The sequence below is a fragment of the Eschrichtius robustus genome, chromosome 16, assembly GCF_028021215.1.
Source record: "Eschrichtius robustus isolate mEscRob2 chromosome 16, mEscRob2.pri, whole genome shotgun sequence".
NCBI classification, from domain to species: domain Eukaryota; kingdom Metazoa; phylum Chordata; class Mammalia; order Artiodactyla; family Eschrichtiidae; genus Eschrichtius; species Eschrichtius robustus.
In genome coordinates this window covers 22,875,746-22,888,806 of record NC_090839.1, presented here as the reverse complement: position 1 = coordinate 22,888,806, position 13,061 = coordinate 22,875,746, and the positions used below count along the sequence as shown (strand labels likewise).

Sequence of the window (13,061 nt, the reverse complement as noted above, 5' to 3'; positions counted from 1 at the left end):
GGAAACATGGGGAAAACATGTGCTAAATAAATGTAGCTGTTAAGAACTAAAGAACAAAACTTATATAAGCTACAATCAGATATATTAAAAATTGCAGGGAAAGAAAAAACTTGAGTTTCTATTTTTCTTGGAACAATCTATCTACTTTCAATGCTTTATCAGTTTCAGTTTTGTCTTCTTACCTATGTGAGATCCTGGCTGTTCATCTGTTGATTGGGTATAGTGTTGGCAGAAAGTCTCTCCTATTACTTTCACTGTTTTCATAATGTTTTCCATAGGATTACGCATACAAGATCTAAAAAATACAAAAGGAACCTAATTAACAGAAAAAAAATTCCAGAGTACCAACATTTCTTCAGTCAAAAATTAGTCTAGTTTTTAGTGACCAAAGTCCTATTCTCAGGTGTAAACCTAGATATGTAAACACAGCATATTTCAAACCAGTCTACAGCCTTTAAATATAATCATTTGGCATATTGTTTTGGAATTTCAACATTAGGGGAGTCAATGTTATCTCTATTATGCTTCCATTTATATGAAATTCTAGAAAGGCAAAATTCTAAGGACAGAAAACATATCAGTGGTTTCCAGAGGCTGGGGATGGCATAGGGATTGACTACAAAGGGGCGTAAATTTGGGGGGACTGTTCTATGTTTTGATCATGGTGGTGATGGTTATACAACTGTATACATTTGTCAAATCTCATACAACTGTACAGTAAAAAGGATGACTCCTGTATATAAATTATACTTCAATAAACCTGATTTAAGAAAGATTTCTTCATCTGATTTAAGAAAAATGATAGACAGTGTTTATGTGTATATTGTGCTGGAACAATAAACTGCATTTAGTTCTTATCAAAGCCAAAAGAATAACAAGTAAAAAAAATGTAGCATTAAAAAGCAAGATGGACTTCCCTGGTGGCACAGTGGTTAAGAATCTGCCTGCCAATGCAAGGGACACGGGTTCGATCCCTGGTCTGGGAAGATCCCACATGCTGCAGAGCAACTAAGCCCGTGTGCCACAACTACTGAGCCTGCGCTCTAGAGCCCGCACGCCACAACTACTGAGCCCATGCACCGCAACTACTGAAGCACTAGCGCTCTAGGGTGCACGTGCTGCAACTACTGAGCCCGAGTGCTGCAACTACTGAAGACCGCGCGCCTAGAGCCTGTGCTCTACAACAAGAGAAGCCCGCATACCATGACAAAGAGTAGCCCCCGCTTGCAGCAGTGAAGACCGAACGCAGCCAAAAATTAAAAAAAAAAAAAAAGGACTTCCCTGGTGGCACAGTGGTTAAGAATCCTCCTGCCAATGCAGGGGACATGGGTTTGAGCCCTGGTCCAGGAAGATCCCACATGCCGCGGATCAACTAAGCCCGTGCGCCACAACTACTGAGCCTGCACTGTAGAGCCTGCAAGCCACAACTACTGAAGCGCACGTGCGTAGAGCCCGTGCTCCACAGCAAGAGAAGCCACCGCAATGAGAAGCCCATGCACTGCAACGAAGAGTAGCCCCTAATCACCGGAACCGGAGAAAGCCCACACGCAGCAATGAAGACCCAACGCAGCCAAAATTAAATAAATTAAAAAAAAAAAAAAAAAAAAGACAGACATTTGGCAAGAAGCAATTAATCCTGTTATATTATTAACTCTGTTAACTTTCTATCAATAAAACACAGAATACAGGTCTTAATTCAGAAATGACAAACAAATCCAAGACTGTGAGAAACAATGTGACTTGCCCACAGCCAAATAACTAGTGCAGGGTTCAGAATTCCCAGTCCCATGTTCAAAAAGACCAGCATCATGTGCCATGTAGCATACATGGCAAAAACATTTTATGTTCTTATCAAGTTCTTCTAATGCAAAGCTGTGCCTCTTGAGTTATATTTTCTTCCAACTAAGTTGTCTTTTTAAAATTTTATTATGTGGTAAAAACACATAACAAATTTACCCTCTTAATTTTTAAGTGTACATTATTGTCAGCTATGTGCATGTTAGTGTATAGTGATCTCTAGAACTTTCTCATCTTGCGTAAATGAAACTCTATACCCATCGAACAACAACTCCCTGTTTCCCCCCTCCCCCATCCCCTGGCAATCACCATGCTACTTTCTGTTTCTATCAGTCTTATTACTTTAGATACCTCATATAAGTGGAATCATGCAGTATTTGTCTTTTTGTGATTGGCTTATTTCACTCAGTATAATGTCTTCAAGATTCATCCATATTGTAGCATATGACAAGATTTCCTTCTTTTTAAGGCTGAGTAATATTCTGTTGTACATACCACATTTTCTTTATTCATTCATTCATCAGTGGACATTTAGGGTGGTTCTATATCTTGGCTCTTACGGGTAATGCTTCAATAAACTTGGGTGTGCAGATATCTCTTTGAGATCCTGTTTTCAACTCTTTGGGATATATACCCAGAAGAGGGATTGCTAGGTCATAAAAATTCTATTTTTAATTATTTGAGAAATCTCCATACTGTTTTCCGTATCAGATACACCATTTATAATCCCACCAGTGGAGTGCCAATTCTGATACTCACCAGCACATTTGTTATTTTCTGTTTTTTTGATAGTGGCCATCCTAACGGGTGATATCTCATTGTGGTTTTAATTTGCATTTACCTGATGATTAGTAATGTTGAGAATTTTTTCACATGCTTGTTGGCTATTTGTATGTCTTCTTTGGAGAAATGTCTATTTAAGTCTTTTGCCCCTTTTTCAAATCAGGTGTTTGTTGTTTTTTTGTTTTGTTTTGTTTTTTGTTGTTTGAGTTGTAGGAGTTCTTTATATACTCTGGCTATTAACCCCTTATCTGATATATGGTTTGCAATTACTTTCTTCTATTCTAGTAGGTTGCCTTTTCATCTTATTATTTTCGATGCTGTACAGAAGTATTTAAGTGGGATATAGTCCCATTTTTCTATTTTTGCTTTTGTTACCTATACTTTTGATGTCACATCCAAGAAATCACTGCCCATTTCAGTGTCATAAAGCTTTTCACCTATGTTTTCTTCTAGTTGTACAGTTTCAGGTCTCATGTTTATTAGGTTTTTAACAAATTTTGAGTTAACTTTTGTACATGGTGTAAGATAAAAGTCCATCTTCATTCTTTCGCATGTGGATATCTCAAAGAGATATTTGCATACCCAAGTTCACTGCAGCATTACTCACAACAGCCAAGATGTGGAAGCAACCTATATGTCCACTGATGAATGAATGGATAAAGGAAGTGTGGTATGTATATATATACAATGGAATATTATTCAGGCTTAAAAAGAAGGAAATCCTGTCATATGCTACAGCATGGATGAACCTTGAAGATATGATACTAAGTGAATTAAGCCAAACACAAACAAATACTACATGATTCCACCTATAACAGGTATCTAAAGTATCTTTTGTATATGGTGTAAGATAAGAGTCCATCTTCATGCTTTTGCCTGTGGATATCTGGCTTTCCCCATAATGTAGTCTTGGCACCCTTGTCAAAGATCATTTAATGATATACGTGAACATTTATTTTGGGACTCTAGTCTATTCCATGTCTAGTCTACATGCCAATACCATACGGTTTTGCTTACTGTAGCTTTGGAATGTGTTTTGAAATCAGAAATGTGAGGCCTCCAGCTTTTTACTTCTTTCTCAAGATTATTTTGGCTATTAAAAGTCCTTCAAAATTCCTTATGAATTTTAGATTTTTTTTTTTCTATTTCTGTAAAAATGCCATTGGGATTTTGATAGGGACTGCTATCTTGGTGGTATACAGGGACTTTCACGTGGGGAGGTTTCTATGACTTTTTACTCATCTGCCTACTCACTCCATTTGTTTCTCTCCACATCTGGGGTATTAATGAGTATTTTCAAGATCCTATCAATAGGACTTCCCTGGTGGCGCAGTGGTTAAGAATCTGCCTGCCAATGCAGGGGACATGGGTTCGAGCCCTGGTCCGGGAAGATCCCACATGCCGCGGAGCAACTAAGCCCGTGCATTACAACTACTGAGCCCGTGTGCCACAACTACTGAAGCCTGCGCACCTAGAGCCCACACTCTGCAACAAAAGAAGCCACCGCAATGAGAAGCCTGTGCACCGCAATGAAGAGTAGCCCCCGCTTGCCACAACTAGAGAAAGCCCACGTGCAGCAACAAAGACCCAACGCAGCCAAAAATAATAAATAAATAAATAAATAAATAAAAAAGTCCCATCAACATACCCTTTTCCCCCAGTAATGCTTCTTGGGGATGGGCATACCAGACGCATCCATTTCCTTTCCTGAACACCACTTTGGAAAATTATAGCATGAAATCATATCCCTCTCTTCATTTGGTTTCTGCTGATAGATAGTTTGCTGACTTTTACTATTCTGTTATTTCATTAGGTATCAGGAAATAAGGTTCTCTAATATGGCCTGACTTTATCATCTTTACTACGAAATATGCTTCTTTTTCTTAGACAATTGCATAAAATTCCATTTTACTGCTGTACCATCAATATGTAACCAGTCTCCCATTTGATGGACATTTATATTGAACCCATTTAAAATCAATGTAAAAAGAAAAACAGTAATGCATAAATTAGGGGTGTTACCAGAATGGAATGTTGGAGCTAAATAACCTTTAAGATGCATTTAACCTTGAAAGTCTATAGTAATATGAAATAAAATTTATATATAATTTTTAATAGGTACTTCTATCTGATTTTAGGTCAACATACTTTGTGATTGAAATGGTACAGTAAAACTTGCCAGATGTATATCCACTATCTCCAGAATTCGGAAGTACTGAAAACAGAATGGAATACAGAATCTAATTTAAAAGAGACATTTGGAAAAATACTAGTATTGTACTCACTCAAAAATGTTTACAAGTTGTTCACTTGGTGCATTTTTCAGTCCGGCCACAATACTCTGTAACCTGCTCACACTTTGGGTGGCTGACGCAACAGGAGTAATGACTGCTTCTTTTTCTCTTAAATATCGTCGTCCTGTCAGTGGTGTAGAAGGTGCAAATGATGTTTTCTGTCAGAAAAGAAAATTATGTGAGATTAAAAAGCTACCTTCTTCCCCATTATGTGCTTAATTCAGTACATATACCATCTTCTCTATTCATGTTTATAGGTTACTTTTTCCCCCTCTTCTGGTTACCCACCAAATTTTTAGCAATATTATGCTAATAACATCCTACCTTTAAATAACACTTTCCCAAAGTGCTTTCTATCCATAACTCATTTTATCTTCATAACATTCATTTGAAATATAACAGGCACATTTTCATTTTACATATGAGGAAATAGGCACAGAGAAGTTAAAAAACTTGTTTAAGCTGACAAAGGTAATGGCAGAGCTGGGACTAAAACTTAGGTTTCTATCTTCTGGACCAGTGAATTTTCCATTAGACCTCATCCTCCAACCCACCTAACACATAAATACAGAATTAAGCCGTGGCTATTAACAATCAAATCCAGAGTTATATGGCTAAAGTTTGGGAAGAGCACATAGTTCGTCATGGGTAGGAAAGCAAACTAAATTTTAAAGCAAGAGAAGAGTGGCTAAAGTGATGCAAAGAAAAAATAGGAAGAAAGCATAAATCCTTCTTCATATCCAAAGACACATACTCTACTGAAAACCCAGGCATTCTGGGAAAATATCCAAATATGAAAAATTGCAAGAAATGAGGTAAAAATACTAAATGCCATAGTTTTGAAAAATACCTTTTAAGGCTTTCATGGGAAACATCAATTAGTAGAAGAAACTCAAGATTTAACTTGAAAGATGCTTCTGCTGTTAGTAGAATCACACACACAGAGAAAAAGATCATTCAAGACTGAGGCCAGGCTAGGTTAATTACTTTTTCAAAGTGTTGTTGAAGGTTACACTCCACATTAGCCTGTGCTGTCAGTTTCCCTAATGGGGCATCACCAGTGAACTTTCGAGGAGTTCCAATTTCCTCTTCTGCATCTGCTCCCAAAAAGATCCTCTCATCAAAGTCACCAACAGTTAAAACATATTCTTCATACTCCTTGTTCACTGCTTTGCTGAAAAGAGAATTATTTTAAGCTGCTAGAATAAAACTAAGTTACACAATGGATTTATCTTGACTTGATAGATTTTGACTCCACAGACTAGAAAAGCTCATGACTTTCTAGTTTTTATTAACTTTGCCCATATAACAATATCAGAGGTTTCTATCCGATCACAGACATTCTTCACATTCACATACATGGCAATAAATTACTTTGAAAGGTGAGTGAAAAGAATATACACTTAATCTGGAAACTAGCTGAACCTAATTAAGACCTGATCATTGAGGAAACAACTGTGTGTGGCCTTGAAATATAAGCACATTCTGAATTTGCCAATATTTGATTAATGAAAGAATGTAAAGTCAAATACAGAAGTCACTGGGTCTGTTTATCAGTTTCTCAGGAGAGCAGCTGTTTTAAGAGCCAATGGGATCTTAAAATAAATGTACTTAAAGACAGCAAGGCTTAGTGATAACACCCACTCAATGCCACCAAAACAGAAGGAACTTGAATTTGGAGCAGTTACCTTCATACAACATTTCACTTAACAAAGTGCAACAAATCATACTGTCAGCTTATGATATGCCAGATACCATCAGTGCTAGACACTTACCTATTATCAGTAAAACTAGAAAGGTCCAGAAGGCATTCTCCCTTTAAAATCTGGGGGAAAAAAGCCATTTTGTGACTTCATGTAAGTAAGCATATTAACATACACACAAAAATACTACATTTATCTAAATTTTCACATTGGTAGTTATTATAAATAACACACACACACAAAATAGAATTACTAAATATTTCTTTCAGACCTGTAAATCCTATTTAGTATGCAATAAAATATTAAAAAACATTTAAAGTCAAGTTTTGAAAATACTTTGTAGTCTATAGCAGTGGTTTCCAAATTTTAGTGACATAACAATCATGTAGGGGAACTTGTTAAAAATGCAGACTGACAGACCTCAAGGTCTGAACTAAGGCAGCAGTTTTAACAAATTCCTCAAGTGATTCTCATGAAAGCTGTCCAATTTTAAACACTGGTCTATGGAAAATGGAAACTAACAGTTACTGAATGATAATGTATGTCAGGCAAGCAAAAGATTTGAAAGGAATATATGTACTGTTACTGGTGACAGAGGAAAACTACACTGTTAGCAATACTTTCTGTGTATCCACACTATACTTAGATTACTACATAACAAGGGTTGCAAACTCAAATGACTTCAGGGGTCAGGGATCAACATACATAAATGAAAAGGGCAGAAAGCACACTTCCCATCCTACAAGAGGTGGCCAAAAGAGGTGGCCACCATTTAGCTTGACAACAGTTACCATGTAGAAATTGCAAACCAGTATTGCCATAGCTTCTGATTTTTAAAAAATTTTCATACAAAAGATCTTTATGTGTAAGTTAAAAATTGAACAAAATAAAAATGAAATAAAAAATTAAAACACCCTAAACAGGCCAAATAAAGCATCTGGCCCATGGGCAGGAGAACCACTGTCCAAACCAGGATACTTTTGGAGTGAAATAAGACATTATAATAATTATGCCAAGACAACAGCCAAAACCCAGATAATTCAGGCAAACCAAGATGAATGGTCATCATAGCCAGGGGCCACTAGTGCCTTGCTTCGGCAAAGCACAATAGACATAATCCTTGAGTTCCTTTAAAAGTTTATTTTGCTGGAGATTAAAGTTCTACAAAGAGATATTTTACATAGACATACATATACACACAAAAATATATACTGTGTATATATACACATAAATAAATACTTGTTTGTTTGCTGAAAGATAAGACTAAATACAAAAGGATGTCCAAGAGGGACTTCCCTGGCATTCCAGTGGTTAAGAATCCCCCTTCCAACGCAGGGGATTCGATCCCTGGTTGGGGAACTAAGATCCCACATGCCGTGGGGCAACTAAGCCTGTGCGCCACAACTACTGAGCACACGGGCCACAACTACAGAGCCGACGCACTCTGGAGCCCATGCACCACAACTGGAGAGAAGCCCGCGCGCCGCAGGGGAGGATCCCTCATGCCGCAACTGAGACCCAAGGCTGGAGATTGGTTCAAGATGGCAGAGTAGAAGGACGTGCTCTCACTCCCTCTTGCGAGAGCAGCGGAATGACAACTAACTGCTGAACAATCATCAACAGGAAGACACTGGAACTCACCAAAAAAGATACCTCACATCCAAAGACAAAGGAGAAGCCACAGTGAAACGGTAGGAGGGGTACAATCACAATAAAATCAAATCCCATAACTGCTGGGTGGGTGACTCACAAAATGGAGAACACTTATACCACAGAAGTCCACCCACTGGAGTGAAGGTTTTGAGCACAACGTCAGGCTTCCCAACCTGGGGGTCCAGCAACGGGAAGAATTCCTAGAGAATCAGACTTTGAAGGCTAGCGGGATTTGACTGCAGGACTTTGACAGGACTGTGGGAAACAGAGACTCCACTCTTGGAGGGCACACACAAAGTAGTGTGCATATCAGGACCCAGGGGAAGGAGCAGTGACCCCATAGGAGACTGAACCAGACCTACCTGCTAGTGTTAGAGGGTCTCCTGGAGAGGTGGGGGGTGGCTGTGTCTCACCGTGAGGACAAGGACACTGGCAAAAGAAGTTCCGGGAAGTACTCCTTGGCATGAGCCCTCCCAGAGTCCGCCATTAGCCACACCAAAGAGGCCAGGTAGGCCCCAGTGTTGTGTCGCCTCAGGCCAAACAACCAACAGGGAGGGAACCCAGCCCCACCCATCAGCAGACAAGCGGATTAAAGTTTTACTGACCTCTGCCCACCAGAGCAACAGCCAGCTCTACCCACCACCAGTCCCTCCCATCAGGAAACTTGCACAAGCCTCATAGACGGCCTCATCTACCAGAGGGCAGACAGCAGAAGCAAGAAGAACTACAATCCTGCAGCCTGTGGAACAAAAACCACATTCTCAGAAAGATAGACAAGATGAAAAGGCAGAGGGCTATGTACCAGATGAAGGAACAAGATAAACTTCCAGAAAAACAGCTAAATGAAGTGGAGACAGGCAACCTTCCAGAAAAAGAATTCAGAATAATGATAGCGAAGATGATCCAGGACCTCGGAAAAAGAATGGAGGCAAAGATCGAGAAGATGCAAGAAATGCTAAACAAAGACCTAGAAGAATTAAAGAACAAACAAACAGAGGTGAACAATACAATAACTGAAATGAAAACTACACTAGAAGGAATCAATAGCAGAATAACTGAGGCAGAAGAACAGATAAGTGAACCGGAAGACAGAATGGTGGAATTCACTGCCATGGAACAGAATAAAGAAAAAAGAATGAAAAGAAATGAAGACAGCCTAAGAGACCTCTGGGACAACATTAAACGCAACAACATTCACATTATAGGGATCCCAAAAGGAGAAGAGAGAGAGAGAAAGGACTCGAGAAAATATTTGAAGAGATTATAGTCGAAAACTTCCGTAACATGGGAAAGGAAACAGCCACCCAATTCCAGGAAGCGCAGAGAGTCCCTTACAGGATAAACCCAAGGAGAAACAGGCCGAGACACATAGTAATCAAATTGGCAAAAATTAAAGACAAACAAAATTTATTGAAAGCAGCAAGGGAAAAACGACAAATAACATACAAGGGAACTCCCATAAGGTTAACAGCTGAGTTCTCAGCAGAAACTCTACAAGCCAGAAGGGAGTGGCATGATATACTTCAAGTGATGAAAGGGAAGAACCTACAACCAAGAGTACTCTACCCGGCAAGGATCTCATTCAGATTCGATGGAGAAATCAAACGCTTTACAGACAAGCAAAAGCGAAGAGAATTCAGCACCACCAAACCAGCTCTACAAAAAATGCTAAAGGAACTTCTCTAAGTGGGAAACACAAAAGAAAAGGACCTACAAAAACAAGCCCAAAACAATTAAGAAAATCATAATAGGAACATACATATCGATAATTACCTTAAACGTGAATGGATTAAATGCTCCAACCAAAAGACACAGGCTTGCTGAATGGATACAAAAACAAGACCCACATATATGCTGTCTACAAGAGACCCACTTCAGACCTAGGGACACATACAGCCTGAAAGTGAGGGGATGGAAAAAGATATTCCATGCAAATGGAAATCAAAAGAAAGCTGGAGTAGCAATACTTATAAGAGATAAAATAGACTTTAAAATAAAGAATGTTACAAGAGACAAGGAAGGACACTACATAATGATCAAGGCATCAATCCATGAAGAAGATATAACAACTATAAATTTTTATGCACTCAACATAGGAGCACCTCAATACATAAGGCAACTGCTAACAGCTATAAAAGAGGAAAATGATAGTAACACAATAATAGTGGGGGACTTTTAACACCTCACTTACACCAATGGACAGATCATCCAGACAGAAAATTAATAAAGAAACACAAGCTTTAAAAGATACAACAGACCAGATAGATTTAATTGATATTTATAGGACGCTCCATCCAAAAACAGCAGATTGTACTTTCTTCTCAGGTGCACACACAACATTCTCCAGGATAGATCACATCTTGGCTCACAAATCAAGCCTCAGTAAATTTAAGAACATTGAAATCATATCAAGCATCTTTTCTGACCACAACACTATGAGATTAGAAATAAATTACAGGGGAAAAGACGTAAAAAACACAAACACATGGAGGCTAAACAATACGTTACTAAATAACCAAGAGATCACTGACGAAATCAAAGAGGAAAGCAAAAAATACCTAGAGACAAATGACAATGAAAACACGACGACCCAAAACCTATGGGATGCAGCAAAAGCAGTTCTAAGAGGGAATTCTATAGCAATACAAGCCTACCTCAAGAAACAAGAAAAATTTCAAATAAACAATCTAACCTTACACCTACAGGAACTAGAGAAAGAAGAACAAACAAAACCCAAAGTTAACAGAAGGAAAGAAATCATAAAGATCAGAGCAGAAATAAATGAAATAGAAACAAAGAAAACAATAGCAAAGATCAATAAAACTAAAAGCTGGTTCTTTGAGAAGATAAACAAAATTGATAAACCATTAGCCAGACTCATCAAGAAAAAGAGGGAGAGGACTCAAATCAATAAAATTAGAAATGAAAAAGGAGAAGTTACAACAGACAACACAGAAACACAAAGCATCCTAAGAGACTACTACGAGCAACTCTATGCCAATAAAATGGACAACCTGGAAGAAATGGACAAATTCTTAGAAAGGTATAACCTTCCAAGACTGAACCAGAAGAAATAGAAAATATGAACAGACCAATCACAAGTAATGAAATTGAAACTGTGATAAAAATCTTCCAACATACAAAGTCCAGGACTAGATGGCTTCACAGGTGAATTCTATCAAACATTTAGAGAAGAGCTAACACCCATCCTTCTCCAACTCTGCTAAAAAATTGCAGAGGAAGGAACACTCCCAAACTCATTCTATGAGGCCACCATCACCCTGATACCAAAACCAGACAAAGAAAATTACAGACCAATATCACTGATGAATATAGATGCAAAAATCCTTAACAAAATACTAGCAAACAGAATCCAACAGCACATTAAAAGGATCATACACCATGATCAAGTGGGATTTATCCCATGGATGCAGGATTCTTCAATATATGCAAATCAATCAATGTGATACACCATATTAACAAACTGAAGAATAAAAACCATATGATCATCTCAATAGATGCAGAAAAAGCTTTTGACAAAATTCAACACCCATTTATAATAAAAACTCTCCAGAAAGTGGGCATAGAGGGCACCTACCTCAACATAATAAAGGCCATATATGACAAACCCACAGCAAGCATCATTCTTAATGGTGAAACACTAAAAGCATTTCCTTTAAGATCAGGAACAAGACAAGGATGCCCACTCTCCCCACTATTATTCAACATAGTTTTGGAAGTCCTAGCCACGGCAATCAGAGAAGAAAAAGAAATAAAAGGAATACAAATTGGAAAAGAAGAAGTAAAACTGTCACTGTTTGCAGATGACATGATACTATACATAGAGAATCCTAAAGATGCCACCAGAAAACTACTAGAGCTCATCAATGAATTTGGTAAAGTTGCAGGATACAAAATTAATGCACAGAAATCTCTTGCATTCCTATACATTAACAACAAAAAATCTGAAAGAGAAATTAAGGAAACACTCCCATTTACCAATGCAACAAAAAGAATAAAATACCTAGGAACAAACCTACCTAGGGAGACAAAAGACCTGTATGCAGAAAACTATAAGACACTAATGAAAGAAATTAAAAATGATACAAACAGATGGAGAGATATACCATGTTCTTGGGTTGGAAGAATCAATATTGTGAAAATTACTATACTACCCAAAGCAATCTACAGATTCAATGCAATCTCTATCAAGTTACCAGTGGCATTTTTTACGGAACTAGAACAAAAAATCTTAAAATTTGTATGGAGACACAAAAGACCCCGAAGAGCCAACAGTCTTGAGGGGAAAAAACGGAGCTGGAGGAATCAGACTCCCTGACTTCAGACTATACTACAAAGTTATAGTAATCAAGACAATATGGTACTGGCACAAAAACAGAAATATAGATCAATGGAACAGTATAGAAAGTCCAGAGATAAACCCAGGCACCTATGGTCAACTAACCTATGACAAAGGAGGCAAGGATATACAATGGAGAAAAGACAGACTCTTCACTAAATGGTGCTGGTAAAACTGGACAGCTACATGTAAAAGAATGAAATTAGAACACTCCCTAACACCATACACAAAAATAAACTCAAAATGGATTCGAGACCTAAATGTAAGACTGGACACTATAAATCTCTTAGAGGAAAACATAGGAAGAACACTCTTCAACATAAATCACAGCAAGATCTTTTTTGATCCACCTCCTAGAGTAATGGAAATAAAAACAAAAATAAACAAATGGGACCTAATGAAACTTAAAAGCTTTTGCAAAGCAAAGGAAACTACAAACAAGACAAAAAGACAACCCTCAGAATGGGAGAA

The 13,061-nt window shown here is 38.0% G+C and overlaps 1 protein-coding gene across 3 annotated transcripts in view; it reads right to left on the bottom strand.

Annotated features, from left to right (window-relative positions):
- The window catches only part of RBL1 (RB transcriptional corepressor like 1), a 76,046-nt gene that overhangs the window by 48,117 nt on the left and 14,868 nt on the right, over window positions 1-13,061 (bottom strand). For all 3 annotated transcript variants that reach the window (XM_068565608.1, XM_068565609.1, XM_068565610.1), the window contains 4 exons: window positions 6,650-6,699; window positions 5,862-6,048; window positions 4,866-5,032; window positions 183-295 (listed from right to left, as the gene is read on the bottom strand). In XM_068565608.1, coding sequence (XP_068421709.1) covers window positions 183-295; window positions 4,866-5,032; window positions 5,862-6,048; window positions 6,650-6,699 — 517 coding nt within the window. The remainder of the gene's footprint in view (window positions 1-182; window positions 296-4,865; window positions 5,033-5,861; window positions 6,049-6,649; window positions 6,700-13,061) is intronic.